At 48.5% G+C, this 22791-nt stretch overlaps 1 protein-coding gene across 3 annotated transcripts in view; it reads right to left on the reverse strand.

Moving 5' to 3' along the window:
• Positions 1–22791, reverse strand: part of Slc2a9 (solute carrier family 2 member 9) — a 153949-nt gene that overhangs the window by 4353 nt on the left and 126805 nt on the right. For all 3 annotated transcript variants that reach the window (XM_059275800.1, XM_059275801.1, XM_059275803.1), the window contains one exon: positions 10688–10815. In XM_059275800.1, coding sequence (XP_059131783.1) covers positions 10688–10815 — 128 coding nt within the window. The remainder of the gene's footprint in view (positions 1–10687; positions 10816–22791) is intronic.

Raw genomic sequence — 22791 nt, forward strand, 5'->3', positions numbered from 1 at the left:
GCAGAAGGAGGCTGTTACAGAGTCAGGTTGGGGAGGGAGAAGAAGGGAGGAGCTTTTGCAAATGAACATTTACTCTGCCCCACTACAGAGCCAGATCTTTGGGGCCATTTACAGGCCTGCCTTGTTCCTCTTTACAGATGAAAAACAAACAAACAAACAAACCCAAGCTGGAGTCAGGTTGTTACTGGAGTCGTTAGGGTCAGAGCCTGGTCCTTGGCAGCTCTATCTACCTAGGCTCAGCTGCCCATCCTCAAGACACAGCTCAGAGACAAAGGGTGTTTAAAAGCAGAGGGAGGGGGCTGGAGAGATGGCTCAGTGGTTAAGAGCACCGACTGCTCTTCCAGAGGTCCTGAGTTCAATTCCCAGCAACCACATGGTGGCTCACAACCACTTGTAATGAGATCTGGCTCTCTCTTATGGCCTGCAGGGACACATGCAGACAGAATACTGTATATATAATAAATAAATCTTAAAAAAAAAAGCAGAGGGAGATGTATCAAAGTGGCCACACTGGGCAAAGGAACAAATAATGATGTCCAGTGAGCCACAAGCCACTCTTGGAGGTCTTGAATGAGGTTTAGGTTTAACTAAGAAGACAAGAGGTATGCATAACAAAGCAGTCCTGTACCTGACCTGTCATTAATCAACATTGCCTTGGCTTCATCCTGCACATTGGTCTGGTAAGTTGTCAGAACTCAGTGAAAGCTCCTTCCCTGGAACCAGTATGTCCTCCAGCTGGCACCATGGCTTCAGCCTTTCCCTGCCTGAATTACGAGATTCCTTGCAGTACATAGCTTTATTGGTGCCAATGGGCAGGGCATAAGTGTCTCTCCTTAGACTGTCTTCACTCCTGCCAGGACAGTCCGTGTTATCTGCCAAGTTCATGCTGCTGGAAGGAGGGGCAGGAGGGGATGGAAACTCAGCAGCACGTTCTTCTCCAAAGCTGCCTTGCCCCGCATTGGACCCTGGCTTGGACTGAGGACGTGAGCCGACCAAGTCAATGCTAACCTTAGCAACTGCTCTCTAACTGCTTCCTGGCCTGGGACTGCCGACTCGCTCTGTTCACCCCTGCCCTGTGGTGTGACCTTATGGGAGAGGTGGTTGAGGGTGGGAACCGGGCCAGGCATCAGTTAAGACGCAAGCTCATGGAATCTGTGGGTGGAGTGGAGCCTCACTTGGGGTGGATACTCGGCTCTCGCCACCACCTCTTCACATCCCTGTTTTGTTCCAGCTCTCAGGGGTGCTGCTAGCCACAGTCACGTCGCTTCTGAAAACACATCTTTTATGTCATTAGACGACCATTAAAGTGGTTCAGATTTTTGTTTCAGGGAGGAAAATTTCTTCTCAGTAGAATACAGTAGAATGTTAAATGATGCTAAAAATACGAGGCAATTTTGGCAAAATACTGCTTTTAGGAAAAGGCCCTTGAGATTAAAGAAAAAAAATCTTAGTCCCCCCCCCGCCCCCCCCCCCCCGCTCTGAATCAGAACTGTGAGGGGGTGAGGGGGTAACTGCTTCCCAGAGCAAGGAAATGAGAAGCACGTTGGGAATTCCAACTCTGGATCGCACAGAGTGGACCTATGGCCTACTTTGTAGTGCTGTGGTTGGGTGGGCTCAGAGGAGGGGCATGCATTGCCTAAACACAAGGCCACAAAAACCCAGCATGCTCTGGAAGTGATGAAATTATGACCTAATGAAGTTCTAGGTTAGGTTTAGAAGCAGCTATTCAACTCATTTATCACAAGAAGGTGCTCTGAGTTGGAATGACTCATTTCTGCCATAATAATCTATACATTTGTGAAGAAGTGGCCAGAACTATGTGTCCATGCTTAGGAAGTGCCTCTCCATCCTTCACACTGGGTTCAAGCCTGTCTTCCATGACAGCAAAAACACCTATCTAAGATGTTCTCTTGCATGTGTGGTAGTGGCTCTCAGCTGAGCTTCCTACATCTTGGGGACACATGTCACTCTTTGGCATCTCAAGAATTCATCATAGCATCTGATATAGACTGTTCCTTCTGGTGTTTTCTGTGTCTGGCCGCAAATGCCCTGGAAGTGTTGGTATTCTCCCTCATCTCCCCCTCCCTTCCTCCCTCCTTCTCTTCCTTCCTGTCTCTCTGTCTAGGATATCAGGACAGACAACAACTTTTCAGTAGTCAGGATCACAACAACAAGCTTTGCTGTAGCTCCCATGCAGACACCATGTAGGGTATCTCTTAAGAGCCCTCCTGCAAAAAAAAAAAAAAAAAAAACAGGCAGGGGAAGTTAAGATTACTCTGCCCCCCGACCTCGATGCTGAGTGGCATGGCTGGAATTCAAGGTCATCTGGTTTGGCCCCAAAATTTGCTAAAGTAATCCAGAAGGTTTTTTGCCTACACACTGCCTGGCAAAAAGGGTCATGAATAGCAACCACCAACAAATGCAGTGTTGTAGGAACTGTCTTAGGCAGGGAGCCAGAGGTACAGGCAGGGCTGGAGGCAAGAGACTGTTGAGACATGATGAGGGTGGCTGTGGGTGACTGGTAACTGTCCCAGTTGCTTGGGACTGACCAATGTTTTAAGATTTGGGCTGTCTGGGAGAGTTTTGAGCGAACACCCAAGGGCACATTGGTCACCATAGAAAGGACAGGTGTTGCACAGTGAACAACAGGCACACTGAAGTCCTGGCCCCTGATCCCTGCGAATATGGCATCACCTGAGAGCAGCCTTTCCAGGTGTTATATAGGTAGTATGAGTTCAAGCTAGATTAGATGGGCTTCCAATCCGCTCAATGGTTTCCAAACAACAACAACAAAAAGCACGCACACACACACACACACACACACACACACACACACACACACACGTGCACACATGCACCCGCATATATACAGATCCCCATTTCATATTTGGAAGGAAAGAAGATGTTAATGTGGGTCATTTCTGTCCATGATATTTTCATAGTTTCTGCAGCAAACTGAATCATTTATAATTTAAATTCCCTAAGAATCTCACAGGAACAAAGGAAGAGGAGGAGGAACAGAAGCAGGAGGAAGAAATAAATGCCAATCAGTGCATGTTCCCTCCGGTCTCTGTGTTCTGGGGCCCACTCACACCCTTGGTAGTAGCTGAGTAATGAGCCCTGCAGGGCTGTGTTAGGTTTCCTGAGATAACCTACATAAAACATTGGCTGTGGGCTCATGCAAAAGGACAGCCAATGAAATGCTGGTTTGCTCAGGGCAGGGTCCCTGGTGTGTGGGCTCTCAGGCACGGGGCCGATGGAACTAAACCTTCAGTTCTGGCTCTCTGGCCATCAGCAGTGATGCTCAGGTTGTGGGTGATTTACACGTGGACTTCTTAGTGTTCTGTTTTGCACTCTCTTACTCCACTTCAACCTCAAGTACATAGGATTGAATTAACCATATCCCTCGTTTCTTTTCCTTTTAATTTGTGTGTGCATGCACATGTGCACACACATGCGCATATACACACACGGATGCTATGTGGACATCCGAGAGTCACCCACCCCAGGCGCCAGTCTTTGCCTTCCACCTCGTTGAGACTGTCGTTTGTTGTTTTCTTCTGTGTACATGTGCATAGCAGGTTGTCTAGCCCACGGGCTTTGGGGATTCACCAAGCCTCCCATCTCACGATTGCAGTGTTGGGATTACTACAGATACACTCTGGTGTTCAACTTTATGTGGGTACTGGGGATCCGGGGATCTCAATTTAGGTCCTCACGCTGTGTGGCAAGTGCTTTACCCACTGAGCCATCCCCTCAGCCCTCAACACACCCCACTTCTGGACACACTAGCACTGTGGTCTGTGCTGGGACCCCTTCTTGTTTGTGTTTATTTATTTCTCTCATTTTTAGGCTTGATCACTGCTCTTTTCTTTTGTCCTACAAATAAATAACCCAAAGTCAACTTATTGTCTAACTATATGCATGTCATCTTTTTATGTATCTATGATCAATCTATCATCTATCTGTCTATCTATCTATCTTATCTATCTATCTATCTATCTATCTATCTATCTATCTATCTATCTATCTATCTATCTATCTATCTATCTTTGTATCTACACCACCCATGTAGTTTTGTTTCACTCCCTTGTTTGTTTATTTGTGTGTGTGTGTATGTGTGTGTGTGTGTGTGTGTGTGTGTGTGTGTGTGTTATTTTATTTTAAACAAAATCTTGTATAGTCCAGACTGGTCTTGAACTCTCTATGTAGCCTGAGCTGGTGCCATTGCTTACTTGCAGGAGTTACAAGTTTCCAAGTTTGCCACAACCTATGTGACCTATGAAATAAGAGGGACTCAATCATTCTGAAGCCTCTGTGTGGCTAGAGCCCATGTTACAACCATGTCTGTCCTGTGGGCTACAAGCTGATCACAAGGTAGCACTTCTGGTAACTGGGGTAACTGAGCATGGGCTGAGAAGCAGCTGAATTTGAAGGCAAGGCTTCTGCAAGGAGGGAGCTCTAGTCAGAAGCGGCCAGATGGAGCCACTGTCCTACAGATAAGGCCTTATTGCTTTGATGATGCCTCATTTCAATTATGCGAATCTCTCCACTGGACCAGTTCAGAGGCCCTGTGCCCCACCACCACTTGGAAGAAAAGGCTGCTGAGGGTCAACAGTAGATTGCTTTTGCAGAAACAAGAGGAGAGCCGGGGGTGGAGCTGCTTGGTGGCAAAGTGCCTGTTGCCAGTCTGGCTGTCTGCTCAGCCAGGGGAGAGCATCTCCATGCAGGTGCTCCCTCATGTCCCTCACCTTGTCTTTACAGGACTTTCCTTCCCTCCCTGCTTGCTCCAGGCCTTGCTACAGGATCCCTGGTAAACCACAGACTCTGAGCCACCAGGTCTCCCTGCTCAGAGTCTCCCACTCCAATCCAGCCTCTGAGTATCTAAAATGAGGTCTTGCAGAAACATCCATATGCTTTTCTGTGTGTTGTCACTGATTTCCATCCTTCATGGGTTGACCAGATGTCAGTGGGTGCTCAGCCTTAGTGACTGAGATCAATTTGCACTGTTTTGACACATGCTGGTAATTCCACCCCCTCCACATTGCATCAGAATGTGTGATAGGCACTTCTCTAGCATTCACCAGACATCCTAAACTCCTAGATAAATCTCATGGCCTTCAGGATTGAATCCCTTTGGTCTACTGGAGCAAATGAGGATTCCTCAGTAGGACGCTTAAGGTCCAGCAGGATCTGTCCAAAATGCACTGAGAACAGGAAGTGATGGTGTGAAGACGTGCATGCAGAGACTATTGTTGGGTGCTGAATTAGAAAGTGTGTCTTCCACAACTAGCATGTCCATCCTCGTCATCTCCTGGGTGATGACTGGCCAGGTACTCAGTCACCCAGGACTGAACTCACATGACTTCTCCTGGGTCCAGGTCCTATGTGTGCTAATTGAGGGAGGTGAGTTTCCAATCACATGTCCAGCCCCTGCTCCTCAAACCCACCTCACTTCCATGAACAGCTGTATAATGGCCTTCAAAGGTCCAGCCCTAGGTTGTAAATGCCCTTTAAAAAAAGTAGGGGGTGGGGTGCGACTTTGCACATGTGGTGAAAAATCTAGTTAGGAAAGGGAGGTCCCGGACCACATGGATGGGTTCTGTATGTCATTGTCCTTACATGGGAGAGGTGGAGATACATAACACACAAAATGAGAGCCATAGGACATCAGTCACTTGGGAAGAGGGAAGAGGGGAGCTGAGTTCCCAGCTAGAATGTCCTGCTCTGAGAGGACTCCCCTGAGAACAGCATTGACATCTTCACGAAGGTGGAGCCTTCTGAACCCCTTTAAAGGCTTCAATACTGGTTTAGAGTTCTGGTTTGGAGATGAGGTCTCCCCTCAAAAGGCCCATGTGTTGAAGGTCTTATCACCATTACAGCAGCATTCCAAGGCCTTCTGGGAAGTAGTTGGCTCACAAGGGCTCAGCTTTCTAAAGTGAATTTGTTCTCTGATGGAGCTATCATTTGAATGAACTGTTGGAGATGATGGAAGTGTGGAAGTTGGGGCCTAGTCAGAGGAGAGTGCATCACTGGGGGTGTGCCCTAGAAATATACATCTTCCTCAGCTCTTCCCTGTCTCTTCTATGCTCCCCAGAGTGTATCACTGGGGGTGTGCCCTAGAAATATACATCTTCCTCAGCTCTTCCCTGTCTCTTCTACACTCCCCAGACACAACCAATTATAATTTTACCTCACCCCAAGTCCTCAGAGCCATGATTATCCGCTCACGGCAATAGAGCAAGCTGGTAATGGATGGGAAAGACTGTGGATGGAGGACTGTGAGCCACAAGAAACCACTACTTCCTCTCAGGCATTTCTCACTGTGACGAAGTCTGACCAGCACAACTGGGGACCAAAGTTCAGCATGAGTTTCGGAGGAGACGTGTCCCATTAAAATGCAGCATCAAGTATGTACCGTTACTACAGCAGCCCTGGGAAACACATACGTACCACCCTTCGGGTCTGTGATCTGCCTTGCCACCTGGAACCCTCAGAGCCCATGCCATCCCATTCCCTAAGATCGTTTGCTGGCCTGCGCTCACTTCTGCCCATGTCCTGGCTCAAGCTGCGGCCTGTCCAGTGTAAGGAGGCTTTCGTTTTTTATTTTACTATTATTTGTGTGTTTGTGTGTGTGCATCTATGCGTGTAGGCACCTGGAAGCCAGAGGTTGATGTATGGTCCTCTTTAGTCATTCTGCACGTTATCTTTTGAAACAGGATCTCAACCTGGAATTTACTGATTTGGCTAGACTGGCTGGCCAGCAAGCCCCAAGGAGCTCGCCATTCCCCGCTTCCCAGCACTGGGATTACAGGCAGGTGACTCTGCACCCAGCTTTTTTTTGCAGGAGTGCTGGGGATTTGAACTCAGGTCCTCTCTCTTGGGCAGCAAGTCCTTTATCCACCGAGCCTTATCCCCTGTCTAAGGATGCTTTCCCAGCACTGTACCACAGACTCTCACAAGAGCCCAGTGAGTAGATTCTGCTATTGTCCTTGACCAATGAGGTCTGAAGACTGTGAGGAACCTGCCCAGGGTCATGTTGCCTGAAAGTAGCAGAGCTGACATGCAAATCCAAGCTCTCTGCCTGTACTTTCTGAGCACTCACCCACAGTTTCCCTGCTCATTAAGTACCCCACACAGACTGGCACCACTCTGCCCTGAAGCATGCAGAATATACAAGATCTAGCTTGGGACAGATGATTGCAAATTGTTCCCTGACCTATGCACAGGTTTGAGGTACATGTATGCACACATGCATGCACGCACGCATGCACACACGCACGTACTAAATAAATAAATAAACATAATAAAAACAAGACACATGCTTGGCCTTCTAAATTAGCATCCTAGGAACCCACAGCTATCTGATATGTGTTCCTGGTAGGAACCCAGGACATGCAGGGCTGATGTAGGCCTGTCCTATAGCCACAGGGGATACTCAAGTGTCAGGGATGGCTGCCACCAGCTATCCTACTAGTCAAAGCAATGAGCCTCAAGGATTTTATAAGAATCAATCTAAAAATCATTTAGAGCCCCTGACATCACTCTCACCCTCTCAGCCTCTGCATGGGTGTCACTGCCTGAGATTTAGGGCTGCGTGCTACAGTGGTTGAGAATGAACATTCTGGAGCATGTAGGTTTGGTCTCATTTCTAGTACTTGTTAGCGGGCAACCCCGGGAAAGTGACTTGACATTTCTGTGCCTCAATGGCTATCTGTAAAAGGAGGCTAGTGGGGACATGGGACTCACAGACCTGTCGTGGGATTACATGAGTCACACTATGTGACGTGCCCAGGGAGAGCCAGCTACACAGTCACTCGATTGCTTGGCTTGCTTTGTATTTATTTCAATGGTTGCTGTAATGAGTTACCACAAACTGGGTGACTGGAAACAAGAACCCCTCTCCTGCCTACAGCCCTCAGTTGGGGGCAACTAGTTCTTGCAGAAAACACAGCTCATTCTGACTGATCCGTGGGAGCAACAAGAACTTCCACTACGCGGTCTGGCTGCCTAGTGACCTGGTATGTAGCCAACACCTCGTGTGCGGCCATTGCTCCCTCCACGACCTCCTCTTTGACAAGTAAGCCAACTGAGTGGACTGGGATAACCACACTGAATGAAAATGAATACGAAATTTGAGACCCAGACACCCGGGACACTGTCAAACGAGGTGCAGCCCTGCGATGCCACTGGAGGGATACGCAGATGGGAAATGATGTGTGAATCTGAGTGATGTGAAATAAAGTTCAAGTGGATCCAGATTCAGCTGGAGACCTCTCCAATGCGTGCAAAGGCATACACACACACACACACACACACACACACACACACACACACACACAATCAACACAGAGCCCTGGGAAGACACTGGGGGAACGACTCTCTGTGTAATTCTTTATCTGTCTCCATATGTAGTTTTTTAGATAAATTCACTGTCCAAGTGGAAGTGGACTTTTAGAATAGTCATCTGCCAAAAACAGTGGCCTCCTTTCTCTCCTTGTCTTACAGGTGAGGATAAGGAACGTGGGTTCAAGGTTCTGGCTCTGACATGCGTCATGGGGGTGACCTTGGGAGCCTCTCCAAAGGGCTGCTGGAGGCTGTACCTCCTGGCACTGACAGGGTTGAGCATTTGCTGATACATGGCAAATGCTCACTAGATGTTTGTGTGAATAGATGCCAGTGGATGCTTCTCACTCCCGGCCTGGCAGGATGGCATTAAGTCTGTAGTGTCTATAAGGTCTTCTACTTTGCACACCCCCAGGTGTGTAGAAGACAGGTCTGCTTCACAGACCCAGACCTGGGACCGAGCAGCTGTGAAGGAGTGGGAAAGACGACCAACAGGCAACTTGAAGCTAATTTTCTCCATGTAGTAGGTACTTTACTGACCCCAGGTTTTACTTGCTAGCTTTTAACCAAACAAGAAAAGCCCACTGAAGGTATAAAGTCCATTGGGAACCAGCTTGTTGTGTCCTAGCTGCAGCTAGCAAGGGGCCCCAAGGAGGAGAATGCTAAACATGGGTTCCTCTGTACTTCGTGGACCCTAGAGGGGCTTGGAGCACTGTGAGGTGGGAAGCCATTGTTTAAATGCAGCCAAAGACGATTTGGAGGTTGGATGGTACACCTGCCTCCTAACTGCTGGGTTGAGAAGGCTACAGTGCATGACAGATCAGCACAGAGAGAATCGGGCAGGGGAGCTGGGTTTGGTGGACACTGTGGAGCCTGGGATGACCATCTGTTTTCTGGCTTCAGTGGACTTATCTGTAAGAGAGTCAGGGGTAAGTCCAGCTGAGGGCCATGGGAGATGACATGCACACAGAAGCTGTGGTACAGAGGAACTGGGTTATAGCCGTGAGAGAAGTAGCTGTCCCACAGGTCTGCAGCTGTGCTGAGTCTGGGCATGGTGGGCTGGGGATAGTGCTTTCTTCTCCTCTGGCTGGCGCTATGATTGCTGGGGCATGCTGGCCTGGCACTAAGCAGTGGTTTTTTTTTTTTTTTTTGGATAGTGGGCCAGGGAGGATGGTGGGATTGAAATGCCCTTTGAGAAGAGATTGATAGGCTGTTTCTTGGAGGTACGTGATGTAATCTCATCTCCTCCAGGTGGACTCCCCTGTGTCGTGGGGATCAGGGAGCCCTAGAGGGTGTTGCAGTAGGGAAGTTCCACGTTCTAATTGAATGCTGCTGGGCTCTGTCTCTGTGTAGAACTCTTGCAGAGCCCCTGTCTTTCATGCTCTGACCTGTGGATAACTTCACGAGCTTACTTTCTACTCAGTCACCCTCTGCCTCACCCTGCCGCAGCTTCATTGCCTCCTATACTGTTTCCCACCCAGGCCAAGCATGACCCTGCACCGGGGATTCTGCACTGTTATTAAATTAGCCTGGACTTTGTACTTCCCAGACTCCTCTGCTCCGTACTTTTCTCATGTACCTACTCCAATGCCATTTTCTTTGATAAGTCTTTGGAGACCACCACACCTCCCAATAGCCCATATACAGCAGAACACATTTCCAGTAGCCAATACGCTTCAGAACCCCATCTCTAACAGTACACGTGCTTCAGAACCACAGGCTGGGGCTCACTCATTTTTGTTGCCCCAAACTGCAAACCCCAGTGAATTTGCATCTGGTTCTGGAATGTGTTGGCATTTTCCTACCAATCATTGTCTTCCTTGGGAGGCTTGGAGTATATGTAGGAAACATACTGCAAAATTTCTTTGAGGTTTTGTCTGACACAGTGATGAGCACATTGCAAGAGTGGTCCATGATTCATAGGTTCAGGACACAATATAGGATTCCTGCACACGCTCAGCAATAAGTGACCCATTCTACAGGAGGCAGCCCATAGCATCTGGGGCCAGCTCCCAGAAGAGACAAGACGGAGGAGGGACAGAGGAAAAGGGGATGGGATGGAGGGACAGGAGGAAGGAGGAGGGAGAGGTGGAAAGTGGAGGGACAGGAGGGAGAAAAGAGGGTCTTAGTCAAAGTACATATGCTTCCTTCTTTAGGACAATAATATGAGTTGAGATAGAGAGAGGCAAGAGAGAGAGAGAGAGAGAGAGAGAGCAGTGGGGAGAGGGAGGGAAATGAAGATGGAGAGAGAGACAGCCATCAGAATGTAACCAGAGAAATTTCACCGTGTCTTAGAGTCCCCAGGCAGAGTGATGGCTGGAGGCCCCCTAGTCAGGCCTACCTGGATGAAGGGGAAAAGGAGCCCCACAGCGAAGTTGGAGAGCCAGTTGACTGTGCCTGCGATAATGAAGGCTGCCGGTCGCTCTGACTGCTGGAAGAACTCTCCGGTCAGGATGAATGGGATCCCACCTGTGAGGGGAGAGTCAGGACAGGAATGAACCCCTAAGCAGACCTCACCCACCACACTGCCTCCAGAGCCAGGTGCTGGATCACCATGAAGTAAGGATGCTGTCTTGGCAGGAGCAGCAGCACCTGCCTGAGGGAGGGTTGGAGCCCTTAGCAGCCCTCAGCCCCAGAGACATGAACATTCCCCTGACCCAGTTCAAGGAGGACTAGGGCCAGGCTGAGATCCAGCACAGACTCTGTACTGCATGGACATGAGTGGTGCTTAAGGCAGCAGACATTGATGAGATACAGACGCAGCTCCATGTAGAGTGGGGTCATGTTCCTATAAACCTATCTAGGGTTAAAATGCATTGAATGCCACTAGCTACCCACTCGTTGCTCAGCCGCACCACCTTACATGTACTTACAGCATTTGCATGAGTCTGACTTTAGACTCGGTCTCCAAATTAGAACACTTATGGTTTGGATATGAAGTGTTGCCCAAAAGGCTCATGGTTGAAGGTTTGGCCCCTAGATGGTGGGTGTAATCATGAGATGGGACTGGTTTGTGAGGACTCCAACTTAATCAATAGGTTAATCCCTTGATGGTGTTAGTTAGAGGAAGGGTAGGCAAGCATTGAAAAGATACATGCCATTGCTGGCCACCCCTCTCTCCCCCTTCCTGTCTGTTATGGAGCGAGCCTCTCTGCTCTATCAATCTTCTCACTATGGGTTCTGCCTTCGCTAGAGGCATGTCCTAGAAAGATAGGCATTATTGCTGGTCACTTCCTCTCCCTCTGCTTCCTGTCCACCACAGAGTGAGCAGCTCCACCCATCAATCCTTCATGGTACTATACCTCACACCAGGGCCCCCAAACCCGCTGTGATCTGTAGATCCAAACCTTTGAAGCTGTGAGCCTAAATGATCTTTTAAATAGAGTCTTCCAGTAATTCATTAGAATGATGAAAAATACTAACACTAGCCTGTGATCCTTCGAGCAGGCTGCCACAGCGGCATACCTATAGGGCAGTACAGCCAGGCAGGGGCCCACACAGGCCCATCTTGAAGAGCTGTTGCAGTGCAGGGTCAGCTGGAGGGAGGGTGTAGAGTCAGACAGGGATACCAACAGGAAGCAAGTAGTTGAGAACTCTGGTGTAAGCGTGGGGTGGGGGTGTGTTGTGGAATATTGCTTTAACTATGCAAAGGTATGCTACATTTGTTTATGCTGCATTTGTTTAATTATGTAAAGATGTGTTGCTTTTTTTTACCTTATCTGCCTAAGGCACCTGATTGGCCTAATAAAAAGCTGAATGGTCCATAGCTAGACAGTAGAGGGATAAGGGAGGCTGGCTGGCAGAGAGAATAAGTAGGGGAAGGAATCTAGGTGTGTGTGTGTGTGTGTGTGTGTGTGTGTGTGAGAGAGAGAGAGAGAGAGAGAGAGAGAGAGAGAGAGAGAGAGAGAGAGAGAGAGAGAAATAGAGAGAAATAGAGAGAAATAGAGAGGTGAGAGAAGAGAATGAGGGAGAAAGAGAGAGAGATGGCCAGGGCCTGCCAGGCACCTGCCAGCCAACCAAACATCAAGTAGGACATACAGAATGAAGGAAAGGTAAAAAGCCCTGAGGCAAAACCTAGATGAAGAGAAACAGGTTAAAATAAATTATAAGAGCTAAAGGGACAAGCATAAGATAAAGTTGAGCATTCATAATTAATAAGTCTCCGTGTTATGATTTGGGAGGTGGCTGGTGGCACAAAAGAAAGCCTGCTACAGGGGTAGAAAATGTCGCCAAGTGTTTCATGGCTTCCTGTGTCATCACTGAGGTAGAGGAATACTAACTTAGATTTGCATAGATCAATCATGCAGAGAAACAGCACTCCCCTCCCCACTGCCAAAAAGCATGTTTTCATTCTCACAGAGTTCTCTGTTATCCCTCCAAAGCGATGCTCAGGCTGGAACAATGCCCTTCAGAACTTGCTGTCAGAGAAGGAAGCTGCTCACGTCTTAAGAGTTCAAACTGGCTCCACTTGTTCTGATTAAAGATGGAGTCTACTAATGTTATAATGGTGAACAGTTGGGTAAGAAACACAGAGTCTATCAGAACAAGCTCCAGTCATGGCTGGGGTAGAGTTCATCTTCCCAGTAAACATGGGGGACAAAGTTTCTCATGGGGTAATTACTTCTCAGGTAAACACCAGGTGTTGGGGTGGAATGGGGTAGGGAACTCAACCTGGAAGGTACTGCAGTTAAAAGCCAACCTTGGAAGAGGGCCAATTGAGACCATCACATCCTAAACCTAGGACTTGGTCTTCAAGGCTTCAGAATGGGCGCGTTTGGTTATTCACTCAGTGAACGCAAATGGCAGAGCCCCCACTGGATAGGGCTTCTAGAGCTGGGTTCCCACAGCCTGGCTCTGAAGGGGCAGCACCGTTAGCCCTGGAAGGTCCTGTTATCTGGTTTCAACCCAGAAGACTGGAATGGATTTGCCATTAGCTTCATCTATTACAATTTCCCCATCTCAGGATGTCCATCCCACCTCCACTTGTCTGTGGCACCCTTAGCTGAAGGTTTAGCTGGTTTTCCATAGGGCCGAAGGATGGGATCCTTTGCTCCAGAAGAGGGTTGGCCTAAGTCCTTCCTGTGGGATGCATTTTCCCTGTAGCTTCCCAGAACTCCTTTTTGGGACCATGTTGCTCTTCAGTGTGCCTTTCATTCTGGCCTGGTACCCACTGCTGCCGTCTACTGGAGTCTCCCAAGGATGCTTCTGATTTGAGTCCATTCTGAGGAAGCCCATCCTGGCTTTTCTAAGTCCCATTCTGCCCAAGACTGAAGTCCACACAGACTTGCCCTGTCCTGAGTTCCTGTGGACATATGGTTCACCCACTGTGACACCCAGGGTGACCTACTGTCCCAGCTTTACAGCAGAGCATCAGGGATCTTCTCAGGGTCAGCCAAGCAGCCATCACCCAGTGGGATCTCAGCTTAATCGAGTCCTAAATGCTTAGAGAGGAAAGCTATCCAGCTGTGACTAATCCCAAGATGCTAAATTAGTCTACTTGAGGAAAAACAGAGCAGACAGGCTAAGAAGAGATGGAGCAGGTGGGCAGGCAGTTCATCTGCTGAGGGGCATGTCTGGGACCAGGGTGGGGCAGTGGCTCACTAGTTTAGTTAGTGGAGCTGAGACTAAGTGGCTGGAGACGGCTGGCTGGAGAATGGACTTTTCTTTAGATTCTACAGCATGCTATAGCTGTTTGATGGCTCTAGTGTCTGCATGACCGGCCTGTCATAGGAGTCAAACCTCTGCCTATCTTTGCTAAGGGCAGGATGCGTGTGAAGATCCCCAGAGGCTGCCTGATGGTAAGGAGGCACACTTCTATGTCTGTTCTCATCCAAACCCTTGAGGGTGGCACTGTCATGGTCATCTGATGGCAGAGACACCAAGAGATCCGTCTTCCACTCAGGCATTTTAAGAGTGTAAGGGGGTGGGTATTTTATAACCAAATTCAGAGGCAAGTATGGTGGGTATCTGTCCCAGACAAGCCACTGATGAGGGGACAGAGACATCATCCTGGGTCCCACAAGTGGCAAGGCAGGGCAAAGAGGGGGTTGGGACCCAAATGCATTGGACTTTCCCTGCATTCTTCTCAGTCAATATGAATATCTTACCTGAAATGATATCTACGATGTACAGACAGCCACAGCAAGCTGCCTGGGCAGTTATAGTCATTTATATTTTCCTGTCCCTAAGACTCTTTCTAGGTAGGCAGTATCATCTCCGTTTACAAGAGAGGACACTGAGGCGTGGAAGAGTGAGTTCTAGGCATCTGTGGCAGAGCTAGCATTGGGAACACACTCTTTCTCAATGCCAGCCTGAGGCTGAGTGAGGATGCTTAGAGGGAAACCCAGTGCTGGACAGTGAGGCAGGATGCAGGGCAGATGGAGGCAAAGGTCCGTAAACGACAGCATCAGGGCTCTGCATTTCTCTGCTGTCTCCTCCAGCCAGGCAGCTTACTTTCCCCTTTCCAGGCATCTCCCCCAAGCTTCTGCAGCCTGTGCTAGGATTAGAGATGTCAGAGAGTGCTCTGCAGCTGGGCCACAGTGACATACTGGGGTAGCTGTGACAAACAGATGCCCTTTACAAAGTCCACTTTCCAGACCCAGAGGCTGAGCCCTGTGGGTGGGTGGGAAGCTGAAAACTCCCCTTGAGCTCCAAGCTGACAGCTGCAGAGCTGGACCTGTTCCAGGCCAGTCTCAGGAAGATGTTTGTTTTTCCTGCCTGTTTGGTTTTTTTTTGCAGTGCTAGGGATGGAACTCAGGGACTTGTGCATGCTAGGCAAGCACCTGACCTCTGGGTGACTCACAGCCCTCTTCCTGGTGCTTGAAAGGCAGTGCTAGGCTCCTCAGGCGAGGCCCCTCTGGTGGAACCTACTCCCTCAGCACCCAACTCTCTTCTCCTCAGGAATCCCCTTCCTTGTTTTCCTTAGCCCAGCCCAGCAGCCTGCCAACCAGCCCCCACTCTAACTTCTAACTGTCCATCACTCCTTCCTGGCTCTGGGGCTGGTGGCATCACCTTCTGTGCACCCACAGGGCCCTGCCCACCCTCTGGCTCCACCCATACAGCAGGTGGGGTGACCCTCTTTCTGGGAGTTTCCCATCTACTTGTCTGAAGGATTCAGCTCTGGGCTGTCCACAGGCCTTCTGATTTGAATGAAAATGGCCTCCAAAGGCTCATGGTGAGTGGCACTATTAGGAGAGGTGGCCTTGCTGGAGTAGGGATGGTCTTGCTGGAGGAAGTGTGTCACTGGGGGTGGGCTTGGAGGTTTTAGATGCTCAAGCCAGGCTCAGTGACTCACTCTTCCTTCCTGCTCCCCGAAGAACTCTCAGACCCTCTCCAGTACCATGTCTATCTGCACCCACCATGCTTCCCACCGTGATGATAATGAACTAAACGTCTGAAACTGTAAGCAAGCCCCAATTGAATGTTTTCCTTTATAAGAGCTGCTGTGGTCTTGGTGTCTCTTCACAGCAATAGAAACCCTGCCTCAGACAACTTCCTATGAACTCCATCTGCTCGACTCCCAGACAAGCTCAGGATGCACGTCTCCACTCTTACCGACCACTCTTGTCTTCCTTTATTTCGTTATCTGGTGTTCCCTCCCCCAATTTCTTAAAATTTAGTCTTATATTCATGGTATTTAGCTACTGTATGACTCTCAGCCTTGAAGTGCAAGCTCCACAGGGCTGGCCCAGATGTCTGGCCCTCATGTGTAGATGCCACAAATACAGATGTGTGTGAGATATAGAAATCTCTTTAAAGAAGGGGCCAGATGGCCTCCTGGCTTCCCGGGCCTTTGTCCCCACACTTAGAGCAGCGACAGCTGAAGAGCTGAGAAGGGAGGAAAGGCAGTGACTTGGAGGCCAGCAAGCATGGTGCCCCCATGAGTGGGATCACACAGCAGACTGCCAAGACTTGGCCCAAGGCAGGTGCCATAGCAGGGGTGACAGATGGGAGACGGAATGGGATTCTTGAGCTGCCACCTGACACACATGCTCTTGCTTCATGCGTCTTTCTCACGTATTCCACACAGTTCCCAGGACCCATTTCACCTGTGGGTAAACTGATGAAAGGGTAAGAACAGGCTGCAGCCACATGGGTCACTGAATGGGGCAGGGTGAGCACTGAAGTGGGTGAGGTCTTCCCCACTTCATGTGGCCGAGATGGGAAAGTTGCCTTTGATCTTTAAGGGTCAGGTTACGATCCCTAAAATCGCCTGTGGTTAGGTTTGGTGATGAAGAGCTGCAACCTCACAACGTGGAAGGCAGAGGCAGGAGAATCAAGAATTTAAGCTTATTCTTGGATATCCTAATGAGCTTGAGGCTAGCGTAGGCTACATGAGACTTTGTCTCAAAAAAATTATATGTATGTGTGTGTGTGTACACGTGTTCATGTGTGTATGGATGTATGTGTGTACGCATATGTGTGTGCTTGTGTATGTAAAAAAGGAAGTAAACACAATCTCCTGATCTGGCTACTTTGCTCCCAGTGTGTGGAATGGTAACAGCACCTTTACATACTTCTGAGTGACCTGAATTGAGCCTTCCCTCAGATGAACAGGAAAACAATGGTCAGAATATGAGCGGGCTGTTTTGCCTTTTTTTTTTTAGCAGCTGATTTTTGACACATTAGAGAAATGAATCATTATCATGTAATTGCTTCTCATTTGGAAAGGTACAAATTAAAAGAAGGCCAATGTTGACGCCCCGGGCCTACAAGAGGCTGCTCATTAAAGCTGCGAAAGAAGCTGTGGAGAGGAGAGGCTTCCTCATGACCTGTTTCTACAACCCACTCAGCTTGTAGGATTCTAACAGAAGCTGAGGCCGATGAAGGTGATGATGGTAATAGTAGTCATGGTGATGGTGGTGATTGTGGTGATGGCGAACATGGTGATGATGGCGATGATGATGGTGATAATTGTCTAGTTTTAGCGCTCCTCTGAGATGTATGGCCTTCCAACTGAGAATAGTATTTTGCAGCCACCTCAAAACTAGATGTTGGTACACCCAGCAGCAAATTACTCAGGGTTTCTCTGGCTGTTTAGGATCTGTTGTGCTTCCATATGAACTGTCAGGTTGTTTTGGTATTTATGGGAGGAATTCCAGTAGCATTTTGATGAGGGCTTCACTGAGTCTGTAGGTTGACCTTCAGGAGTTGACCTTTCAAAAGAGATTAATTCTGCTATATGTGAGCATGAGAGGTCTTTCCATCTTCTGGTGTCTCCTTCAGTTTCTCAGGACAGAGCTCACAGCTTTCATTGTAGAGGTCTTTCAACTCTTTAGCTAGGTTGATTCCTAGAGTTTTTGAGGTTATTGCTAATAAGATTGATTTCCTAATTCCTCTCACTGAATGTCTATAATTGATATATAGATAAGCCACTGATTTTAATGTCCATGATTGGTATATAGATAAGCCAATTATTTTAATGTCCATAATTGGTATAGAGATAAGCCACTGATTTTAATGTCAGTGATTGGTATATATAAGCCACTGATTTTTTTGTATTGGCTTTATCTTCTATTACTTTTTGAAAATGTGTTCATCAGAATCAAGAGTGTTCTGATAATCTTTTTACTCAAAATATCATTTATTTCATCTTTTCACTTTCCATTTCTTTGTATCCTTGTCAATGAGGGTTCTTGCAAATAGAAGTTAGTTGTCAATGAGGGTTCTTGCAAATAGAAGCTAGGTGAAACTTGCTTTTTAATCTGTCTAACTATCTATCTGTCCATCCATCCATCCATCCATTCATCCATCCATTCAGTCTATGCCTTTTAACTGGAGACTTAGACCATTACCATTTAAAGTTATTATTGAAAAACACATGCTAATTTCTCCCTTATTCATTTTAGAAATGTTCTAGTTTACTGAGTCAATAACCTTTGGTTCTTTTCTATTTCTCGTTTGTTTATTCATTCCTCCAGTAAAATTTGTTCTTTTCTGAGCTCTTATGATTGTGTACCACTTTCTTCCTCTTCTGTGTGTAGTATGGCTTTGAGTATCTTCTGCAGTGCTGGCTTGGTGATCATAAATTGCTTAAGTTCGTGCATATCAAGGAAGGTCTTTATTTGTCCTTTGAATTTAAAGTTAGTTTTGCTGGGTATAATAATCTTGACTGGTAGCATACCTTTCAGGACTTGAATCCTATCAGCCTGTATTCTCCAGGCCAAATGGTCTGTGCTCAGCTGTCTGCTGTCATCCTAACAGGTCTGTCTTTGTAAGTCACTCACCACTTCTCTCTTGCAGTTCTCCATAGTCTTTCTTTGTTCTGCACTCTTGGCTTTTAACTCTCATATGACATAGAAAGGTTCTTTTCTAGTCATGTCTGTCTGGGGTTCTCAATGCCTCCTGTACCTGTGTATTCATTTCTTTCCTTCAGTTTGGGAATGTCCTGCTATAACATCATTGAGTTCATTATACCTTTTGTCTGTATTGTAGTTCTTTCTTCTACATGGCAGATTCATAGGTTTGGTGTCTTAATTGTATCCCATGGTTCCTTAATGGTGTTGTTATCTCAATTGCTATCTCAGTGTCACAATTCCTCACCTTTCTTCAGCTCCTTAACCTTTCCCTCTGCCTGACCTAGTCTCTGGGGGATGTTTTCCATAGTGTCTAGGATCTACCGAGCATTTCATTACCAAGATGTCTTCTTTGTTCTTAGAATAGGCCAGGCAGAGAAGAGAGAGAGAGAGAGCCTGTGTCCTGTGTGTGAGCTACCACCTGAGGTCATGTTGGTATCTGAGGGCCATGCATGCTACTGGAGCCATGGCAATCTGGATGGCCTGTACCGTCACCTGGGGCCATGGTGACATCCAGACCCAGGCTGCTTCTGAGAATCACGTCTGGGTCCGTGGTCCTACTGAAGCCAGGGTCTGTGTTGAAGTCCATGGAACATGTTGTCACTGGGGACATGCAGAGGTCCAGGGTCTGGGACACAACCTGTGGCCTTGTTGGAGTCTGGTGGTCATGCTGTAGCTGGGATCATACAGATCTGAGTGGCCTGTGCTACTATCCAGGACCGTGGTTTCGTCTGTAGCCAAGGGCCATGTCTGAGTCTGTGGCCCTATAGCACACAGTGTCTGTACTGATGTCCATGGCTCCTGTTGCCATTAGGGCTATGCTGATTCCTGGGTTTGGGCTGCCACCTGGGGCCATGTTGGTGTCTGAGGGACACTGGGGGATCTGGGTGACTTGTGCTGCCACCTGGGGTCATAGTGTTGTCTGGACCCTGGTTGCTGCTGAGGACCGTATCTGGGTCTGTAGTCCTACCACAGCCAGAGTCTGTGTTGAAGTCCATGGCTCATGTTACCACCATGGGCTGTGTGGACGCCCAGGATCAAGTCAGCCACCTAAGTCCATGCTGGTGGACAAGGGTTATGCTGCAGCTGGGGCCATGCAGATCTGAGTGGCCTGCCTGTGCTGCTACCCAATGCCATGGTAATGTCTAGGCCAGAGCTGCAGCTGAGGGCATGTTGGGGTCTGTGGCCCTACTGCAGCCAGGGTCTGTGTTGATGTCAGAGGTTCCTGTTACCATCGAAGGCCATGTGGGTACTCGAGATCTAGGGCCATGTTAGTGTCCAAAGGCCACGCTACCACTGGGTCTGTGCCACCTGGGGCAATGGCGACCTGGTTGCTGCCGAGGACCATGTATGGGTCCGTGGTCTTACTGTAGCCAGGGTCTGTGTTGAAATCTGAGGCACATGTTGCCACCAAAGGTTACATGGACACCTGGGGTCGGGGCCAAAACCTGTGGCCTTGTTGGTGTCCAGGGGCTTTGTGGCCACCAAAGCCATCCTGATCTGAGTGACCTGTGCTTCCACTCAAAGCCAGGATGTCATCAGGCCAAAGCTGCTGCTGAAGGCCATGTCTGGGTCCATGTTCCTGCTGCACTGGGGTCTGAGTTGATGTCTGTGGCCCATGTCACCTCAAGGGTCACAGGAACCATGCGTGATGAAATCAGAGGACCATGCTGAGCCAGCCCTGCCTTCTGCTGGTCTTGGGATAGCTGATCCTGCCCTTCACTGGACACTACAGCAAAACGGCTGGCCCCAACCCTCTCTGGAGAGCCCTCCACGAACCCCCACACTGGGAGAGATGGCCCCACCCCTCACCATAAGTGAGGGAGAACTGACCCTGATGGCGTGAGTGTAGGGGAGCTGACTCTGCCCCTCACCTGAGGGGGCAGCCCCCAGTGGCCTGGGCTGACCAGCTCAGTTACCACACAGGCCCACAGGATCTGCTAGAGCTCATGAAGGGACTAGTTCTGTGGATCTCCATGACTCAGGGTGGACATGGGATATCCCAGAGGAGTTTTAGTGAGGATCCAGTGATGATGGTGTACCAGAAACCAGAGGCCTTGAAGCAGACCAATGACTCACTGCAATAAACATTTGCAAGTAAAGCTGATTAGACAAAAGGGTATGCTGCGTGACACACTGTGGCTCCCAATGACACCAGGATGAATGAGGAGGTGTTGGAGAGGTGGGGAAGATGGAGGAGTGAAGAGGTTTTGTTGTAGTTTTTGTTTGTTTGTTTGCTTGTTTTGTTTTGATCTTTTGGGGGAACACTGCAGGGATGACGGGAGGATATGGGAGGTGAGTGAAACTAGGGTGCATGATGTGAAATACCTACAGATTCAGTAAAGAAATTATGTCAAACAACAACAACAACAACAACAAAAATCCAGTCAATCAACCAATCAATCGATCATCAATCACCCAGGCTTAGCCATTAGAACTGAGAGCTTTTTTTTTTTTTTTTTTTTTTTTTTTAAGAAAGCAACTGCTCGCGATTTCTTCTGAAGACAAGCCTTTCTGAGGAGAGCTTGGCAGAAAAATCATAAAGCACACAGCCGTGTGTTCCCACTCAACTCGCAGGCAGCAAGCTCCCTAATTAACTCTACCCATGGCTGTGGGAAAAGATAAGAAGGAAAACTGAGCAGCCAGAGACTCAAAGGAGAATGGCGGTGGGGTGCGGAGGGGGGTGATCAGACTCAGAGTCAGGCAAATTCCGGCTGCGCCCTGTCTATGCTGCATGTGGCGTGGACTACGCAAGGCTCCTTGGAGCTCTCCTACTCATCAGGAGTGAAAATGAAAGTCTCCTATGCAGAGATGCTGTGGTCATCGGGATGGAAGCACATGGTAACGCTCCTGGTGGAGCAGGTGCTCAGCTGCAGGAAGCTAATGGGAGCTTTGAAGGCTCCCTGGTCTTCCTAGACATGTGGAGCATGCGCTGTACCCTCACTGAGTAGCTTGTCCACATGCCTCCGTCACACTGGATGGTGGAAGTCTTTTATTTCCAAGGGCTACCTGCTGTGTGCCTATACTGCCTGAGCTGACCAAGTGCTTTCTTGGCATGACAGTGGACAGATTAGTTTCCCGTGGCTGCTGTAACAAACGAAGATAAATGTGGTCACTTACTAAAATAGGAAATTGTCATCTCAGACCTAGAGGCTGGAAGCTTGGGATTGGCCAGTGCCTTGTTCCTGCCAAAGCCTCTGGGGGAGAATCAGCTCTGTGCTTCTTGGAATGCTCCTTCCTGGTGACTCCTGATCTTTCAAGCTGACCATATCTCAAGATCCTTAACTGTTCGAAAAGGCCTTATTTCTAGGCAGTGTCGCATTCTAAGGACCCAGTTAGATTTGAATCTTGGCCGATGTTATTCAATCCACCACAAGAGAGGAACATGTTATGGTTTAAATAGGAAAATGTCTCCTACCTACAGAACTCATGTGTTGAATAATTGGTCCCCAAATGAAAGTGTGCTCGCTCTCGCTCTCTCTCTCTCTCTCTCTCTCTCTCTCTCTCTCTCTCTCTGTATGTGTGTGAACTTAAGGACATAGGGCCTCACTGGAAGATATAGGTCTCAGTGAGTATGCCTTGAAGGTTATATACCTACTCTCAGTCACCCCGACCCTGCTCCACTTCCCGTTTGCCCTGAGGTGAAGAGCCTCTTTCTGCTCAGTCCTACCTCTGTGACCTTCCGGCCCATCATGGTCCTGCCATTGACAGAACTGAGCACTGTAACTGGAAACCCTGAGCCAAGCTCAATCTTCCCTCCTCGATGTCACTCAAAGTGACTTAACCTCTGATTAAACAGAGCATGAACCTGGCACTGTGCTGACTCGAGGAGCAACGTGTGGGCATTGTCTGTGGGGATTTCAGGGCCCCAGAGCTCCTGTGCTAACAGGGAGCAAGAAGCCTTGCTTCTAGGGTTGTTTGAGATGATGGAAGAAGACAGTTTTAACAGCATGGCTGGAACTGGCAGATCTGGTGACAGTGTCTAGGGGCTTCCAGATTTGGGGGGGCAGATTTGGCTGGGCTGGTTGCTTAGCAACTTCCAGAAGTGTGGAGGTGCCGTTCTCAGGCCAGTGGGGCCTGAGGGTGGTGGTAGGTGTTCAACCCTCAAGAGGGACCTCAAGGGTGGCCATTTAACTAGAGAACACTTCAC

Source organism: Peromyscus eremicus, chromosome 10 (assembly GCF_949786415.1).
Source record: "Peromyscus eremicus chromosome 10, PerEre_H2_v1, whole genome shotgun sequence".
NCBI classification, from domain to species: Eukaryota; Metazoa; Chordata; class Mammalia; order Rodentia; family Cricetidae; genus Peromyscus; species Peromyscus eremicus.